Source organism: Melanerpes formicivorus, unplaced genomic scaffold (genome assembly GCF_026170545.1).
Source record: "Melanerpes formicivorus ecotype bairdi unplaced genomic scaffold, bMelFor1.0.p_v2 SCAF_2, whole genome shotgun sequence".
Taxonomy (NCBI): Eukaryota; Metazoa; Chordata; class Aves; order Piciformes; family Picidae; genus Melanerpes; species Melanerpes formicivorus.
This window is the reverse complement of record NW_027142354.1, coordinates 20,384,022-20,403,918: the sequence shown is the minus strand read 5'-3', so window position 1 is coordinate 20,403,918 and position 19,897 is coordinate 20,384,022. Positions and strand designations below refer to the sequence as shown.

The 19,897-nt window shown below is 42.5% G+C and overlaps 1 protein-coding gene across 1 annotated transcript in view; it reads right to left on the bottom strand.

Moving 5' to 3' along the window:
- Positions 1–251: 251 nt before the first annotated feature.
- FNDC1 (fibronectin type III domain containing 1) overlaps positions 252–19,897 on the bottom strand; it is a 76,138-nt gene continuing 56,492 nt past the window's right edge. The window contains exons 15-20 of the mRNA XM_068152557.1: positions 19,195–19,303; positions 9,290–9,369; positions 7,097–7,126; positions 3,742–3,903; positions 2,524–2,646; positions 252–1,157 (exon numbers count right to left, since the gene is read on the bottom strand). Of these exons, the coding sequence (XP_068008658.1) occupies positions 1,042–1,157; positions 2,524–2,646; positions 3,742–3,903; positions 7,097–7,126; positions 9,290–9,369; positions 19,195–19,303 (620 nt within the window). The 3' untranslated portion in view covers positions 252–1,041. The remainder of the gene's footprint in view (positions 1,158–2,523; positions 2,647–3,741; positions 3,904–7,096; positions 7,127–9,289; positions 9,370–19,194; positions 19,304–19,897) is intronic.

The window sequence follows — 19,897 nt, the reverse complement described above, 5'->3', positions numbered from 1 at the left end:
AAGCAGTTTCTAATTTTATTCATCCCATGCCGCTGCACAGTGAAGAGAAAGACGCTGACAAAGCACAACAGCATGTAAGATGAGAAAGAGTTGAAGAAAGCTTGCACTGAAACTTCAAAATAGTAAAGGGTGGAATGTTTAACTGATGCTGACAAACTGATGAATATGTGGTTTTGCTTGACTAGAGTGCCCCTCTAAACATGGAAAGAGGGGTAGAATCCCACTGAACATTCAGTACAAACGCTGCCAAGGAAGAGGGACACAGGACTTTAATCGGTAACTCAAATGTGAAACCAACAGTACTTGCAGGAAGAATACAGCTCTTTCCTTGGTTAATATACTGTGCATAGCAGTATCTCAAAGAATTAACAGCACCTTTTACATAAAAATTCCAAACATTTACCTAGTGAACAAGAAAATCTCAGCATCTCTAAGCAGTACTTCTGCAGATGTACAGTACTGTATTTATATAGATATAGATATACATACATCTCAAAGTGAATTTACACTGTGACCTAGTGATTAGTCCAGCCGTGGGTAAACCCACAGAGAAGTCTTCAGAAGAATATAATGCCTTTGGTGCATGGCCAGTTACATGGCACAATTGTATAGGAGAGCCCCAGCTGGCAGTAAAGGAGTTTTGCATCCCACTGAGCAAGCACAGCATGCTTAGGTCATTCCTGTAAAATATAAGAAAGTTCCACATTTTCAAGGCTAAGGCAGGTTTATTTTTGACAGGCTGCACACATTGCAACCACCTCTCTGTGCCCTAAAGACCCAGAAGAGGAAGGTAGGATGCCAAACTTAATTCCTTTCCTGCTTCCAAGCAGAAATTAAGCAGCACCACAGATTTAGGCTGGTAAAGGCGGGGAGCATACTTGGCTTCATGAGGGTTTCTTGAGCAGCTGATCTTCACTGGCTTGCCTCAATTCTCTCCCTTTTATTTTTTTTTGTGTGTGTGTTTTCTAAATCTGTTGCTCACAGTCCACTGGTAGAAGTTATTTCAAAAGCATGGTCTGCCTAAACCAGGAGAGCACACTGCTACCATTTCCCTGGGATGGGGACGCCACACTCATACCAGCCCACATAGTAGTAGGGCGTTGTGTGTCCAATGCGTCCAAATGACACAGGCTCCTGGCGGTACTGCCGGTAATACCCTGTTGGGAGAAAATCAAAGACACAGGAACTTAACAAAAGTAACAGATGAAGTGAGAGTCAATCCCACACTCAAATGAAAACTTAGAAGCTGTCTGGTAGGGAGCTTTGTCAAAAGGGTATTTGCTAGCTCTTTCTTGGTCCTTTACACTTCTTTTAGTTTTGTTTGGGTTTACTCTGCAAAATCTCTTGAACTATTGTGTAATGCTGTGGTCTGCCAAAGAGCTGCTGCTTTTAACTCCAAAAGGTGGCTATATTTCAGTTATGTTTATGAAATTTCTAAGTCAGTTTAAATATACAAAGGATTCTGGGGCAAAAAAAATACCATTGGATTGTATTATCTCATAGGGCTCCAGAGACCTCCAGCAAACATCAGCTTTGCACAAAACAAAAAGGTATAATTTAATGCAGTAAATATGGAGTTAAGCCCTTTCTCCCCCTTTTTCTTCATCTGCAGAAAGAATGTGACTGCTTAAAGCATTAGGAAAGGTGCAGCATTCTTCTCCACATAGCTCGTGTGCTGGAACATCTGAAACACTCGTATCCTGTGCCAATAATACAATTTCTGTTTGTTCTCTATCTCCTAGACCTAGCAACACACATCTGGATTAATCATCCCTCTTTTTAACTGAGAAATGCAGTACTTCCCAGTGATATATAAGTATCAGAGACTATTTCAGTTTCTTCCTGGTAACACCACCATGAAAATAATATCAACAACTAATTTAATATGTAAACCACTGAAGTTAACTGAATAATTCAAATAATAGACTTATTGAAAAGACTGGCTGACTTTCATGACGGGGTTCATTTTGTGAAGCAAGCCATCACCCTCTTAGCTATGTAAACTGAGCAGTTTACTCAGAGGAACTTCTTCAATGTAGGAATTTTCACTCAGGGGGAGGTATCTGCAGTCCAGCCTTCAGTCGCCAGACACACTCCTATGTGTTCTGCATTGAATGGACTGGTCAGAAACCATTTGCAGAAGCCATATTTGCAAAGATGTAGCTGGTCCTTTGTGATACACAATGAGGCCGGTCTTATAGTTAGGAAAAGGGTTTCATAGACCTATACAAAACTCTTCTTTCTGGTATTACATTTTGTTCACGTAAATAATTGCATTACAGGCCATTCTCTTTCTGTCTCTCTCAGCATCCACAAGTCCTTCTGGGACTTTGATAACCTGCTTAATTAGGTCTTCGATAACCTTTTAAGCACAGTATCACCTCCTGCATACTATATCAGCTGGACTCCTCAGAGAGCTGCCAGTACCCATGGCCAAAGACTTTTTGTTGTGCTCTCTACCCCTTTATCCTATGGATGGGACGACAGGCACCCAGCCAGCATCCCACTCACCCATTGCCATACCTTGGATGGTGGGCAGGGCTTCAACGTACGACTGAGGTCCCGTTCTTCCATCTAAGTGTGAATCCACAAACTGGCAGTGGTCCTCACCCCTTCCCCAGCTATCCCCAATGCTGTAGAAGGTGTCTGAAGGATGATACAGATTATTTGACTCAGCATTACTGTCATTTGGGATGCTCTTTATCAACAGGAAAATAGATGTGGGAGAAAGCAGGAGATAAGAGTATTGCAGTGACAAATAGCAATGAACAAACAGAGGCTGGAAAGAGGGAGAATATTACCTTCACAGTATGGAAGGAGAAATTATGGAAAAGAGAAATGGGTTATTGCTCAGTAAGGAATAGCCCCCATTTGGAAGTCCATAGACACTGCCCCACAGGTGACAGGTAGACAGAATTTCAATACATCATGAGAAAGTAAAAAAAAATGCTTTATATGTCAATACCATTAGTCTAATTACAGTCTCAAATGAAAACTAAAAACTGGGGAGCTCTGCTTCTCTGACAGATGGGGTGGGCCACTTTGTTTCTTATTGATTATTTAAACACAGTCTTCATACTACACAAATACATTGCAATTAGAATAACACATTAGCATAATCTCAAAAATCACTGAATACCCCAGATCAATAGTAAGGAAAATTTTCTTCATCATCTCTCAGCAATTACATCTCTGTAAGAGCTAGTGTTAACTCAGGAATACTGCTCACCTGGTCACTGTAACACCAGCCTTTTCTTCACTATTTCCCACTTTGATTTGCCTTGAGGATCTCTAGGGTTTATTGCTCTCTCACAGTGTGCAGCTGGGACTCACTTACCCATGAAGCAAGTGTGAGTCTTCCTGGGAGATGTGTAGGGAGTGGCACTTCACTTTCACAATACAAAACACATTGCTTTCTCAGGTACAAACACACATGGGCTTTTCAAGGGAAACTTCTGTGTGAAGAGGTTTGAACCCTAACACCTAGGACATGAGCATAACTCAAAAGCAGGGCAGGTCAGCTATCACAATCAGACCTTACTAAAACAACCTGAATGCGTTATTGCGTGGCCTGCCCTAGGTGATCCTGTTTTGGCAAGGAAGTTGGACTAGACAATCTCCAGAGGTCCTTTCCAATCCCTGCCATTCCCTGATTCTACAGAAAAGGACTCCCAGATTAAGAAAGTGAGGAGATGGAAATGACAAGTAATGATACATCAAGAAATTAATCCTGACGCCTACCTTTCAGGTCATCACTCAGGTAAATCTTGTACCTTAAAGAGTTGCAAAGAACCACTCCTACAAACTTGCGGTACCAAGTTCGTTTCACATACTGCTTGCCACTGCAGTCTGAGTAAGAGGAGTCATATTTAAAAGTGAAAGGGATCCAGATAGGCTCACCACCTTGGAGAAAGAAAGAAAGAAAAAATAAACCAACATTAAGGACTAACATTTGCATTTCAGTCTGAGTTTTGCCAAGGTTAACATCTGAAAGTATGTTTTACAAGAGGTGCTGCAGCAGTGTAATGTACGACTTTTCCACATACAGAAATAGTACTTCAAGAACAATGATTTTAAAAATTAAAATACAAGGGACTTGATTAAATCCCTTTGAGGCAATAGACAACTGTTAATGGTAATTTTACTGAATCACAGTTCTAAGTAAACAGCCTCACTGTTTTGAGTAAAACATCTCTATCTACAGATAGTTTCTTTTCTCAAGAGAATTTGATCTTAGGTCTGACAGTGACTCTGTCTAAATACAGTATATACACTTAATTCAGTAAATACACTTAACCTGCCTGCTAAAGAACAAATGTTAAGAATTCTGCAGTGAGTAACAGCCTCTGACAAGAAGTCTATTTTTACTATTTGTTTAAACATATCAAATCAGAAATGTACTTTTCTGTTTTGGTTTCCCACATTATAGCAAAACAGATGAGTTTCCAGTAACAGATGAGACCTTTCCTGTGGAACTCTGTTCAGAGCACTGCTTAATTGTATATCAAAAGACTACATATTCCTACTGGATTACCAAATGTTTGCTTTATACTAACCAAGACAATACCATTTCTTTCGGAATTGCAGTTGTAGTAATGCATATAGAATTACAGAAAAAGCTGCCAATGTGTTAACTAGTATTTTATTTCGAGCTATAGCACTAAGCCCTGATTTTACTGTGCCTTTTTGAGGTGGTTTACAAATGAGATAAACAGTTTGTTCTGTTAGTTACTCTTCCTTCCTCTCACTAGGCACATAGACCAAATCCTGCAAACTTTGCATGTGAGGAGTCCTCAAAACTCTGCTGGTATGGACACAAACACAACTGGATTGGATTTATATAACAAGTCACACAGTGAAAGGATTGCAGGATTTTGGCCATAGGTTTCTCTTTGGAGTAAAACAATAAACAATATATTTCTTGAATGTTGTTTTAGTGCTATGAATGCTTTTATCCATTACTTTTGCCCACTTCCCAAAATCCTGAACGATAAAATTAGTATACCCTGTAAGAGCTGCACTGGGTGCTCAGAAGATCACCATTTCCACAGGTTCCCAGAGCTCTGCCTCATCTTTTTGGTCCTCTTATCTCTACCCACTGTAGCCACACAGAAGTATTTTCCATTTGTCTAGCTGAAGCAGAAACTACAAGTGCAAAAGCCATCACCTTCCAACACCTCCCTTCTACAGCAAGACCCACAAAAATAACTGACAGCAAAAAACCTGAAGGCAACTGAGGACACAGGAAGGCCACTGCTCTCAGAGGCCTCTCACACTGACTACCAGAGACATAGGGTGCTCTGCTATATCTGTTCATCATCAAAGACATCTGAGAGGACACCGGAAAAACCAGACTAACAAGCGTAATGAAACACAGAAGGGATGGAGACACTGGACATTGTTTTCATGAACAATGCAGTAAAAAAACCAAACACCAGAATCCAGAACTAGCCATTTGAAGTGCTTAGGAAAGCTGACAGAGAATAATAACCATGAGGTCTTTTGCGGTTTTTTTTTTTGCATCTCTTCCGATAGCGCCAGGAAATCAGCTCTTCTGGTTAGCAGCTGAAATGGCTTAGTGCAAATTTGGAAATAAATGCAAGCTTGTAAAGTATAGATAGAGGACATATCTTCACAAGATTTCTTTTCAAAGACTAGAATAAGAGGTCCTAAGACGGAATCATAGAATCATAGGATTGTTAGGGTTGGAAGGGACCTCAAGGATCATCTAGTTCCAACCCTCCGGCCATGGGCAGGGACTCCTCACTAGATGAGGGTTGTTCCAACCCAGATGCAGGACCTTGAACTTGGTCTTGTTGAACCTCATGAGGTTGGCTTGTGCCCACCTCTCCAGCCTGTCAAGGTCCCTTTGGATGGCCTCCCTTCCCTCCAGTGTCTGCTGCACCACACAGCTTGGTGTCATCAGCAAACCTGCTCAGGGTGCATTCAATGCCACTGTCCATGTCACCAACAAAGATATTAAGCAAGACTGGTCCCAGTACTGATCCCTGAGGGACTCCATTTGTCACTGGCCTCCACTTGCACATGGACTCATTGACGGCCACCCTTTGGGTGCAGCCATCAAGCCAGTTCTGTATCCACTGAATGGTCCATCCCTCAAACCCAGCTTGTAGACCAGGATGTGGTGCGGGACAGTGTCGAAGGCTTTGCTCAGGTCCAGGTAAATGACGTCAATTGCTCAGCCTTCATCTATTAATGTTGCGTCCTTGTCATAGAAGGCCACCAGGCCACAAACGTCAGGCAGGATTTGCCCTCGGTGAAGCTGTGCTTCTGCCTCAGCAGTGCTTCCAGGAGGATCTGCTCCATGATCTTACCAGGCACAGAGCTGAGACTGACTGGTCTGTAGTTCTCTCTTTCACTTCTTGAAAATGGGATTTATGTTTCCCCTCTTCCAGTCAGTGGGGACTTCCCCACACTGCCATGACTTTTGCCATGGACTTGAACACTTTCAGGTTCTTGAGATGGTCATGAACCTGATCTTCACTCATAATGGGCAGTTTCTTCTTCCAGTCCCTGCCATTATCTTCCATGATTCTGGGAGTGCGGCTGGAGCCTTTGCCAGTGAAGACTAAGGTGAAGAAGTCACTGACAATCTCAGCCTTCTCCACTCATCACCAGATCACCTATTTCCTTTCTGAGGGGCCCCACAACTTCCTTAGTCTTCTTTTTACCATTAATATACCTATAGAAATGTTTACTGCTCCCCTTGATCTCCCTGGATAGATTTAATTCTAACTGAGCTTTAGCTTTTCTAACCAGGTCTCTTGCTGCTCAGGCAGCTTCCTTATATGCCCTCCATTCCAGCTGTCCTTTCTTCCACTCCTTGTAGAATTTCTTTTTGTCTGCCAGTGTGTCCAGGAGCTCCTTGTTCATCCAGGCAGGTCTCCTAGCATTCTTTCCTGCTTTCCTCTTTGTGGGTATACTTTGTTCCTGGGCATGGATCCCATTGGTTGCCTGCACTTAGTATCAGTTCCTGCTTAAAATTGTAAGCTAAACTGTATTTTAACATGCTTCTAACACCTATATTGCACAGGTTTTATGCACTTCATGTAAGAAACAGCAGAATAAGACTTACCAGGTGGTCTGACAACAAGGAGAGGATTGTCTAGAAGAATGAAAAAAAAATATATATATAAATCAGTATTTAGTTCCAAACCTTGTTTTATAATATGAAACACACCATGTCACCCAAGAGAATGTCAGTTGCAGAATAACTGCTTTTAGCTACACTATGATTGTGGGATTTACATGTCTTACCAATTTCCAGAGTTAATAAGCATGTGTTATTCCACTGTTTTTCTCAGCTGATGAAATTTATGACAGGATTGTAAAAAAAGCTACTGAGATTAGAACCAAAGTTCAAAGCCATCTTTGAAGCATTTTTATTTCTCAGAAGGTCCTCGAAGCAGAACAGTTTCACCATACTTCTGAATATACAGTGAAAGTGTCCTGGTTTGAGTCACAACAGAACTAATTCTGTTCAGTTATATTACTTCTCAGTTCAGCCTCTTCTAAGTAACAGCATTTTCTGAAGTTAATGACATATTTTGCAGACAGTGCCTGCTTCTAGAAGTGATAATGCTTGGCTTTCCTAGTTAACAGCAAGGATTGGTATGCAGACTAAGGTCATCGCTAAATCTTGTGCATCACATTGAGAATGCAAGTAAAAATGGCTGAATCTGCAGGGAGGAGTAGACAGAACAGGTGACCCTACACTGACCAGCAAGATATTCCATTACATATATGTCACATTTAGTACAAAGCTGAGGGATTATGAGGGTTAAGGTCTCTTCTTCAATGACCGCCATCTGAGGAGAACTCTGTCCATTCTGTTCGCGGTGTGCAGTAATAAGAAAAGGAGCAATGGATACAAACTTGACCATAGAAGGTTTCACCTCAACAGGAGGAGAAACTTCTTTGCAGTAAGGGTGACAGAACACTGAAACGGGTTGTGGAGTCTCCTTCTCTGAAGACTTTCAAATCCCACCTGGACACACTCCTGAGTGGACTACCCTAGGAGATCCTGATTTTGACAGAGGGATTCGACTCAATGATCTCTGGAGGCCCCTTCCAACCTCTAACATTCTGTGATTCTGCCTTCAATCCCAACCCATGTGGTCCTGAATCCAGTTCTCATCTGCTCCTGAGTCCAGCCTGGGACTTCCCCAGTGCCTGCCACAGCATCAGTGGTGGTGGTGACATAACTGCCATCAAGGTGGTTGGGTTCTATATTGGTTTTGTATATATTTGTATTTATTTTTCATTTTATTGTTATTATTAAAGCTGCTTTAGTTTTCTTTTCCTATTCTAACATCTCTCCCTTATTCCTTTTCTCTTCCCCTTCTGGGATGGAAGAGGGGTTAACAGAGAGTTTGTGTCAATCAATCCATGGCTGGGCCAGCCCTAACCCTTGACAGTAAGCTACATCTATAGGCCTACCTTTCAAAGGGAAATGCAACTTACCACTTATATGCAAATCTCAGTCTCAAACATCCATCATGATTATCACAGGTTTTAGTGCTATTCATAAACACATGTATCAACTCTGTCACTAAATGCCAAATCTATAGATCTTTTAAATACCTCCAGGGATGGTGACTCTGCCACTTGAGTGCTACAGGGTGAAGTCAAAGAGCAAATCCTCTATCATCAAATCACCAGACCTTTCACTCAAGAATGAAAAAGTTGTCCTTTATTATTCAGTGGAGTCATCTGACTCTGGCTCAGTGGAAGAAGAAAAAAAATGGGCAAATATAGCTAATTTAACTGACTCTCTCTAGAAGGGGGTGTTGCTCTCGAATGCACTATTAGCCCTGTGAAAAAGCAGCATGTCTTGTCAAAAAAAGAACAGAGAGCTTTGCCAGTCTGATGGAACAATTTTTTCCTATATGTTTTCCAGAAGCAACCACTTCCAGCTGTTCAGCTGTTCACAATTAGAAAGCTAATTTCCAAATGTTTGGTCAATCTATCAAAGACATTAAACTTCCTATGGATTCTGTATGGTTGAACATTAGTATTCTTGTATTTTAAATTCAACTTCCTGCTCCCATGAAGTTCACTTCAATGTCACTTATATTTTCATAGTGGCATTAGAAACGGATATTGTTTTCCCAGCTTTACTGAAAACAAATAATTCAGCTAAAAAAAAAAAATCTCCAATTAGCAAGTTCAGGATAATCACCATTATTACTGCCCTGGTTTGTCATTGTCCTGCCACATCTCGTATTAGGAATTCAGGTTTGAGATGAAAATAAAAAGCAAAACGTACCAGATTCTGTGATAAATGAGACTGATGAGCTAACAGGTCCATAACCAAAGGGATTTTTCGCTTGGACTTTAAAATAATACCTGAAACAAAAAGAGAGGGAAAAATAAGAGATTCCACTGGAATGGCTAAGTTCTGAATAATATTAAAACAGACAGACTTAAACCATTAGAATTCCACTGAGTTCAGGGGTCTTTGGCATTAAATGGAGTTTGACATTGAACCAGGACATGAGCTGGCTGTTACAGACAAATTTCTCATTTCTTTTTTCAATTGCTCTTCTGCATATTTTGGTATAATTTATGTATATCATACCCCTTTCAAAAACCACACACAACTACATCCACTTTACCTGAAACAACCAGTAGCAATAGACTAAAAGTTGCAAGGAAACAAACTTCTGATCTCAGAAACAGTTTTAAACCAGATTAACTTCTACAAAAGCAGTGGTGTAAACTGCAAACTAAAGCTGTATCAGATTTCTATGAGATCAGAAGCTAAGCTTTTGACCTTTCTGTAAAAACTCTAGCAGCATTAAGATCACAATACTTAAGTAATATGAGAAAGCATCACATGTTGCCTTATTGATTCCCCCAAAGTACTTTAATCATGAATCACATTCTTAATTCAAAGCACATGATCTTACCACTAGAACTCCTCACACTTAGAGGAGAGTATGTGTAAGCATATTTTAAATTAATTTCCAAATACAATGATTTTTACTTGATACCTATCCTGACATTGCTTGGTGCTTGGTGCCATGGGTTAGCTGTTTGGGTGGGTTGGATTGGTTGATGGGTTGGACACGATGATCTTGAAGGTCTCTTCCAACCTGGTTTGGTTTATTCTAATAAAGGTTTATTCTATTTTTTTCCTCAGATTAATATTTTCTTCTTTCCCTTTTGTCTTTGTATCCAGCCCACCAGAAACCAACTAAAATGGATGATTATTGGAAAAATTTCCAGCGCATTTTTTAAATGCCCGAGTTTAGGTTTTCTTTTCTTGTCTGTTTGCTCAATTTTATTTTTGTAATACCCACACAGCATTTAGATCTTGATTTAACCACTCACCCAAGAGCAGACATTTCCAAAAGTTCTCTACAAGACTCACAGTATCACAGTATCGCTAAGGTTGGAAGAGACCTCAAGGATCATCGAGTCCAACCTGTCACCACAGACCTATTGACTAGACCATGGCACCAAGTGCCACGTCCAATCTCCTCTTGAACGCCTCCAGGGACGATGACTCCACCACCTCCCTGGGCAGCCCATTCCAATGTTGAATTACTCTCTCAGTGAAGAACTTTCTCCTCACCTCGAGCCTAAACTTCCCCTGGTGCAGCTTGAGACTGTGTCCTCTTGTTCTGGTGCTGGGAGAAGAGACCAACCCCTTCCTGGCTACAACCGCCTTTCAGGTAGTTGTAGAGGGCAATGGGGTCACCCCTGAGCCTCCTCTTCTCCAGGCTAAACAATCCCAGCTCCCTCAGCCTCTCCTCATAGGGCTTGTGCTCAAGGCCTCTCACCAGCCTTGTTGCCCTTCTCTGGACACGTTCAAGTCATCTCGATGTCCTTCTTAAACTGAGGGGCCCAGAAATGGACACAGTACTCAAGGTGCAGCCTAACCAATGCAGACTACAGGGACACAATGACTTCCCTGCTCCTGCTGGCCACACTATTCCTAATGCAAGCCAGGATGCCATTGGCCCTCTTGGCCACCTGGGCACACTGCTGACTCATTTTTAGGTGGCTGTCGATCAGCACACCCAGGTCCCTCTCTGTTTGGGAGCTCTCCAGCCACTCTGACCCCAGCCTGTAGCTCTGCATGGGGTTGCTGTGGCCAAAGTGCAGCACCCGGCACTTGGACCTGTTGAATGCCATCCTGTTGGACTCCACCCATCTGTCCAGTTGGTCGAGGTCCCTCTGCAGAGCCTTTCTACCCTCTAACTGACTAACATCTGCTCCTAACTTGGTGTCATCTGCAAACTTGCTGATGACTGACTCGACCCCATCATCCAGATCATCAATGCAGATGTTAAAGAGGATGGGGCACATAACATAACAGGGCAAGTGCTTACATATGGGGATAGTTGGACAATGTCCTATCCAAGTGGCAGGCCGAATGCCTCTCTGCTGGTAAAAGTGAGCCTGCCCCATTAAAAGCTCCAGGCTGCTCTTGCTGTAAAAGCTCTCCCCATCCTCCACTAAAACTTGCCATTGTTGCTCCACCTGCATGGCCAATTGTGCTGGGTTGAGGCAGCCCCCTCCCCCAACCCTGGCAACAATAAACACTCAGACAAACGGATTGCAAAAGTGATGGAAAGTTTAAATAGAAAGCAGTGAACATTTACAGAGAACCAAAAGCGCAGTGACAAAGAAAAATCCCAAAACAGACCCAGAGAGATCCCATCCCCACCTGAGGGTACACCCAAACCCCCCAGGGCTCCTTCTTCCCCCCCCACTGCTAGCCTAGTCTCAGCTGGCCAGCTCTGAGACTGCCCATCCCCCTGTGGCCTTGGGCCTAGCCAGGCTCAAAGCCAGGAGGCATCTCCCTCAGTTACCGGCTGATGGAGGAGGAAGAAAAGAGGAAGTGCTAGACCCTGCACTGGATCTTATAGTGGTGCAAGGAATTGTGGTAGGAAATACTACATAATTTCCTGTGTCCACCCCTGTGGGCTGGACTTCTGGACACAGGAAGTAAACATTGCAGGGGGGCACCCAGCTCAAACTGCAGCACCAATGCTGGGCTGAGGCAGAATTGTTTCACAGCAAAGGAGGTCCCTGGAATCTATTTGCCACCTGGCGCAGTTCATGCACCAAGTATGGACACCATCCACAATAAAAACTTTAAACCCCTTTCTTTGCTTTTGTCAATGAGAGGTGACACTAGCCACGGAAACACAAGAGCGTAATGTGGTTTAATGACATGTAAGATGCTCAGCCTACCAGACAGCAGGAAAGTTCAACACAATCCTGCTGCAGGAACTTTGTTGTTTTCAGTCTGCCACTGAATGTTCATCATGTGCGCTTTCCTGTACCGTCAGATGTATCTGCTCCTCAAGGACTTAATCACAGAGCAGGACCTAGAGGTTGCTCCTGAAAGGACCCTCTCTGGCCTAAGCACCAGCTAAGCATGCACAAACTATTCACAAGATTGTGAAACAGACCTTTGGCAAAGATTAGCATCTTTTTTTCAAAGTGAACTGTTTTGCCTCAAAATCAAAGCAATAGCGATGAAAAGGCTGAGAAGATGTGTAAGTAACATCCAGTTCTTCAGCAAAAGTGTGGCAGTCACAGGAACAATGAATTCCGCCATGAAGAAAGCTGCTTATCTCCAGGGTGCCAGCCAGAACATATTCCTGTTCTATGAAAATTATAGGCAGGTCCCTCTAGGTAACATTAGTGTGCAAGATACAGGAATTGAAAAACTCTGGGCTTCATCTGTGGCATGATCTTTACCTCATGTCTGTGCCAGATCTGGAGTACATGCATGGTCAGACCCTGTGCAGTACCTGTTCCCACCCCTGCATGGGGGACATGCCCCATGTGAGCTGGGTCCCACAGCTCACACCAGAATCATAAAATCACAGAAACCCTCTCAGCTTCTGTTTTCTGTAGCCAGTTCTGCCTATAATTAATTAATTAATGACTATGTGACTCATAACTTTCTTTTTAAAGCCACACACACTGCAGCAAAAAGAAACCACATTAAACAGTGAAATTTAGCAAGGCTGTGTGTTTTCCTTATGCCTAGCACAATCCTCTTGCTAGGAGAAATATTTGCCTGTGGTTGTAACTGTTGACCTTGATTTCTTTGACACAGCAATTGAGCATTTAGCATGGCTGGAGAAAGATGAGAAGGGAGGCAAAAAGCCTTCTGTGTGCCACTCTACCTCTGACCACCTGGGAAGAGCATTGGTTTAATCCCCTGAGGTGCAAATGCTCTCAGGGGACAGCTGCATCCATCCACACCCCTTTCACCCATTCATACCTTCTTGATCCAGATTGGGGCAGGGATTGGCAGTATCAGGTTGACCACAGGGACATGTGGGACATAATTCCTCATGCTGGCTCCCAAAACAGATGCAGCACAGCACCAAGCTGCATTGGCTTAGCCCAGGACTTGGTGTAACTATTTCAGAAGAGCATGAGAAAAATGTTTTCCAGATCATGTCTTTTCTGTAATGCTTCAAAGCATAGTGAAAACATCTGTATGGATGCTTGACTTACCACTGCTTCCACAGAGGTATAATTAGATACCACCTTTACAACACAGTGGAACCTTCTGAGCAACCCTTTCAATGTACTCTTAATATGTGTGTATTAATAATGGTTTCAAAATGTTCCCCAGAGATACATGTGAGATGATCCACATATGAAATAGGAGGGAGCAGTCCAAGTACCTCATGTACACATTTAAGAGGGGAAAAACACGCAGTCTTCTAACTAACACATTACGCAGGAACTGATTATCTGTGCAATCAGGGCAACCGTGCCCTCAGGTGTTCTGTTAAATACATAGATGCCTGTCTGGGACATGTGATTGTTCAAGCTGCTTGTCTGTTTGGCAAATACAGAAATGAAGTTATGAGTACATTTCCCTTTGCTAAACTGGAAAATTAGTTTCTAGGCTTTTATATACACAAGAAGCCTCTAGTCATACCAGAAAGAGAGCCAGGTCTCATGACTTAGTGACCTGTGATTTAAACATAGATGATGCTATGATTGCTGTATTAAGAATGTCAATAAAATAATGCAGTCAGGATTTCTTTCTTTCCCAAGCATGACAAACAAAGAAATCGCCAAAGCCTTTCTAGTTCCAGGCATCTGATGTTTTCATTAGTTTGAATTCTTCAGCGGCTGAATTTGCCAGGAAGTCTCAGACCAGCATAATTTGACTGATCTTCGTCGTATAAATATATGAACAAAATTTGCAAAATAGAAATCGACTGTGCTTTCAGTACACTTTGCTTAGGCAGCATTGCAATGAATTGCTACCCATGGGCACAGAAGAATCACAACTGTAAGAGATGCAATACAGTTTGTTGTTCACTTTCAGTACAGACAAGAAAGAAGATTTTCCTTCTAAGACTAAACCTCCTTTGAGACCTTATATACCAATTCTACTAACATGTCATGAAAGGTGTGATCGTTTGAGGCTGTGCCTTTAAGAAAGAGACAGTGCTGGGACACTATGGCTGAATGTTTTGGAATATTAACGAAAACAATCAGATATTCTGAACTAATTTCATTGGTGGAGTGGTAAAAATGCAGTTTTAAGCTTAGGTGCAGCTGGGACTTTCTTCAGTTCGCTCCTTTCCTTCTCCCTTTCCAGCTCGTCTGCTTCTGGGCTCTCTGCCAGACTGACCTTGGACAGATAAGCAACTAAGGCCTACTAATATTCTGTTTTATTAATAATTGCTCTTTTTCTCTCTTTCTAACCCTCTTTGGGGAAAAAGGGGAGAGAAGGAGGTACGGGGGGGAACTCTCCTCCTCCAGAGGGAATTTCATTCCTGTATTATTGTTTCTTTTTTTACCTTGCTGTATATTTCTGTGTATATATTGTAAATACTGTAAATTGTGTATATATATCCTGCATTCCCCAAAATTGCTTGTAAATATAGCATTTCCCTTTGCTCCTCTGGCTGTGGTTTCTTTCTTCCTCTTTGTGGGGGGGGAGAAGGCTGAGCCTTCTCTCTCAAACCCACCACAAAAGGACATAGTGAACTGCAATGGGGCAGTGGTTATGCAACGTTTTTATTAATTTAGACTAATCCCATCACCATACCTGCCACTTGGAGCAAAATGATTTTATGACTTAATTCAAGGTGTTTCTCTTTGGTTGGAATTAAATAGCTGGCACTCAAAGCCACAAAGTGAGATATTCGCTCACCATGATAATTAGGAGAGCAGCTGTTTTACAAGAAATAACTGTAAAATCCTTTTTTCAGCCTCTCCAAAGGCATGACTGCATGGAACCCCAGCCCAGTGCCCCACTCATGGACAGGCTGAGATGATGGAATGCCAGCCAGCCATAGGATGCACAGTGACTGTCCACTGTCTGCAGATGGCAGTGTGGAAGCCATAGCACCACAACAGTGTGCCAGCCACAGGGCCAGTGGGATGGCTGCCGCTGGACCTCTGCCAACACTGGGTGAAAGCTAGGGTGGATGTCTAGAGGGCTTTGTTTTAACAAAGATACAGCAAGGAAAGAGAAATTTTTGGAGCACTTGGCCTCCAGAAGATTCAGGCTCCATTTGCAGTTGCGAGCCCTTGAATAAATGTTCAAGAGCCTCCTGTGAAATGCTCTGTACAACACTGGAATTGGTAGCATGCACTATAGGATCAAATGTTCCAGGAGGGAACAAAAAGCAAGTGAGCAGGTAAGAAGAGTTGATGAGATGTGGAGATATGGTGGTAAAGGATGGCAGTTTATATCATGAAACTATCTAGCCACTCCCATCAGGCACTGACACAGCTTTCCTGCAAAAAGGCAGGAAAAAGCCTAACCATGCTCAAAAAGGAGACTTAAATGTTTGTGATGAGGATTATTATGTTTGTGACTGCAGGAAACTGGATTTAGTGGTTGAGGGGATGCTGTCCAGCTCTTTGCATTAGTCTTCTGCAATGGCTAGGAATTACGATTAGGGAAGGGGTATTGTCAAGACTGCTGCTTTTAAGATTTACTAAGTTTTAAAATAATTTTAGCCTTTATATTCACATCACAAAGAAGCATCTCCTGTGCCCACTGAGGGTGACCAGAGTTTTGCCAACAGAAAAACTTTCACTTCTAAAATGGAGGTTAGGCCAGGCCTTGGAAGAACATTTATGACATAGACTTCCGTTTCGTTTGTAAAACCTAAACACCATGCAGATGTTTTCCAGAGTATGTTGAGAGCTTCAAACCTTCTCTGGGGCTGACTTCTGCCAAGATGCCAACCTGTTTTTGATATGCTTGCACATGCTGCAAGACTGCACCAGCAACAGCCCCTCACTGGATGCTCAGCAGTCAACAGTATCTGCATACAGTAAATCCAACTTAATCGGAGATTTCTCACAAAATGCACTAAGAATGCAAACACAAAATTTTTAGACTCATTTCACACTGTATTTTCTTAGTTAGGCATGGAGTCTTTTCTCAGTGGCTAGGCAGTTATTTTTAGGACCAAAAATATGCAATCAATTCAGTCTGTGGGTCTGGAGAATCTAAATGAGATTGGCCAATACACACGTCTCTGTGGTAAAGAAGCCTCCTTCTTCACCCTAGACCCCACATGAAGCCATTAGTGCTTCCACAGAGTGTACAACAGATGCCAATGAATTATACCATTCTTCAGTAAGATGGTGAGGAAATAAGCTTGAAACAAATAAGTGCTGTCTTGAGCCTCCCTATTTTGAAACAGAATTTTAATATTTAACATAAAAGTTACCTACGTTCATGGCGATGTATGAACTTAAAACTTTACTCTTCCATTCAAATAAAGACAAATTGTGATCTACCAAAGCCTGGAGTTAATGTACATCTCAGCAGATCTCAGTATCACAGGTTGGCAGCTCAGTTCCCACCAGTTCCTTTGCACTGAGTATGGCCAGAACACCAGCCACAGCATTCCTGGGTGCCTTCACTGCAACAGAGTCCTTGAGGTGACAGGCACGAGAAGCAAAGAGCTACCACTGTATTTGAACACTATCCTTGAAGCAGCAGGAAAAGCAGACTTGACTGAAAGACAGTGAAGAGGTGAGGAGCTGCAGCTGGAAGGTGGAAGCAACAGAGGAGCAAGAGAGAGAGATCCTGGCTAGGGGAGAGCAGGACGAATATTCAGGCAATGCCTCCTGGCCTGTGGGGGTGCAGTGTGAGGAGTGGAGGAGCAAAAACTGGTGAAAAGGGAAAGGGCAGGGGATGTACTGGAGTCTGGGATGCTAAAGCAGGAACTGCAACTAGCAACAGGAAGAGAGAGATTTAGGGAAAGAGCATCCACAAGTCACAAGGACATGGACGTACAAAGGCAGAAGGGTCTGCAACCATTTTCCTCACTATCTGAGAGTTCAGGAGATCTCAGACCTCTGCCTTCTTGTTATAACAGATAAAACCCGCAGAAAAACTGCCACACACCTCCCTCTATACAGCTGTAACAATGACGTTTTGTAAGAAGGATACCAGCAGATGCAGAGTGTACAATTATAGCTCTCTACTGTGCAAGCAATATTGTTTTAATGCATCATGAAGTTGCATTAAAGGACTTGCCTTGGGGTCTAAATTATTAACCTTCAGAATTGTTTGTCTTTTTTAAAACTCTTGATTATGTTACGAAAAGCCTCATGAAGTGTGTGACTGACAGCACTGCAGACAGAACTGGCAAAATTTTTTTCCTGTGACATCTTATTTCTGCTTTTTTATCTCTTTGGGTGTCCTGTGTGTGCTTCTTCTGCCTTTCCATACACCTTTTTAATTCCATGGCTCTTTAACACTGCATCTGATGGATGTACTCCTGGTGCAACTGCCTAAGGAACTGCTGCTGAAGTTGCTGTGGTGTTGGCTCTCCCAAAGAGCTGCCATGTTGTCAGAGCTCTTTGGTTGGAGTCAAATCTCTGGGGACAAGACAGGGGAGCAACACCCATGTCTTAGCACATACTGTGATTTCTTTCTGCTTGGATGTTGCAGGATCAGCAGGATCAGCTGCAGGCACAAGGACTTTGTGAGTCTACACTAAAGTCAGTGCCGTGTGGCAAAGCACTGTAATGTGGCCAGAAAAAATACGCTGGCTCATATTAAAGACCCAAATGCTGCACTGCTCTGATTTTTCCCACCCAATTGCCATAAATTATTCAAATACCACACAAGGCACGTGTTCTTGTTCTACTATTTCAGTGAGAATTTTTGCAAGACCCTAAAGCTCCTGCAAAACCAACTTTTGAACAACTGCCACAGCAACATTATGTATGACAAAGCCTTCTCTTCCAGTATGATTTGTGTGAACAGACAGTGAAAAAATACCAGAAAGTGGCACTTCTGCCCTCCACCCCTTAGGTATAAAATCTTGGCCACGCAAGTATGTGGGAATGGCCACATCATATCATGGCAAGGATATATAGAATAGAGTAGAGTAGAGTAGAGCAGAGTAGAGTAGAGCAGAGTAGAGTAGAGTAGAATAGACCAGACCAGGTTGGAAGATACCTTCAAGATCATCACATTCAACCCATCATCCAACACCATCAACTAAACCATGGCACCAAGCACCCCATCAAGTCTCCTACTAAACATCTCCAGTGATGGCGACTCCACCACCTCCCTGGGCAGCCCACTCCAATGGGCAAACACTCTCTCTATGAAGAATTTCTTCCTAACATCCAGTCTAAACCTCCCCTGCCACAGCTTGAGACTGTGTCCTCTTGTTCTGCTGTTTGCCTGGGAGAAGAGACCAGCTCCCACCTGTCTACAACCTCCATTCAGGTAGTTGTAGAGGGCAATAAGGTCTCCCCTGAGCCTCCTCTTCTCCAGGCTAAGCAACCCTATCTCCCTCAGCCTCTCCTCATAGGGCTTGTGCTCCAAACCCCTCACCAGCTTTGTTGCTCTTAATATCTTAGTATACTCTTCCTCTCAATATTTGATTCAATCATGCATAAGACTAAAAACCACATTTTAAAAATAAGAGTTTCTCTGTTACCCAAACGTGGTTTTGTATGCATAATCATATAGGCATGTACACACAGTCATCTGCTCCATGATTAATACAGTGAAGATATCATGTGAGTAGCTGTTCAGTTTATAACACAATTTACTGTCAGACAGGATGAGTAAAAATCTAGAAAAGAAGTAAACATTTATACAAAGGCTGAGAAAACCAATTGACAATTCTCAACATTTGTTTTATGTGCCTTGCAGTACTGAAAAAGCATGGATAAAATCCTTACCTTGTGTTTGGCTTCAGGTTCTCAACTGGCAGATGAGTAGTCCCTGCAGTTCTGGTTGACCACTTATTCTTTAAGAAGTCATCATAGGATGCACTGTAAACCAAATAGCCTGTACAAAGAAAAGACAAAGAGCTGTGAGGATTCTAAATAAGTTTCAAATAAATTATATCCCTGAAGGCTGTGGTACATCTTGTGGGTTAAAAGGAATGGAAGTATTTCTGAATGTGAAAGTGATTGAACATCTAACTCTCCTGCAAAACACCAGGCTACAAGAATTTCCTGTCATTAATAATGGTGGAACATGACATCAGAGGATGGTAGCCAGATACGAATTGTTATTCAAAACACAGCAAAGGCAAGAAGACAGAGTCAACCCATTCACTGTTTTAAATGATACACTGACTGTGCAGAAACTGATATAGATAGAAATACCAGGGTTTATTTGGGGAAAAAAGGAAAATATAATGTAAACTGCACTCAGTTAAGATACTGTATTAACAGCCTTGAAGGGTGAAATGCTGTGGGACAGGCACCACATAGCCTGTGCAAGTTGTCACAGTCTACCTTTGCAACCACTACCGCTGCTTCAGCTCACACCCCTCTGCAATGGCTGCAACCCACACTTACTTCAGATCTTTGGGGTCCACTGACAAACAGGGGTTGATTAATTCCTGAAATATTTTGGTTATTTACTTGTTTTGTC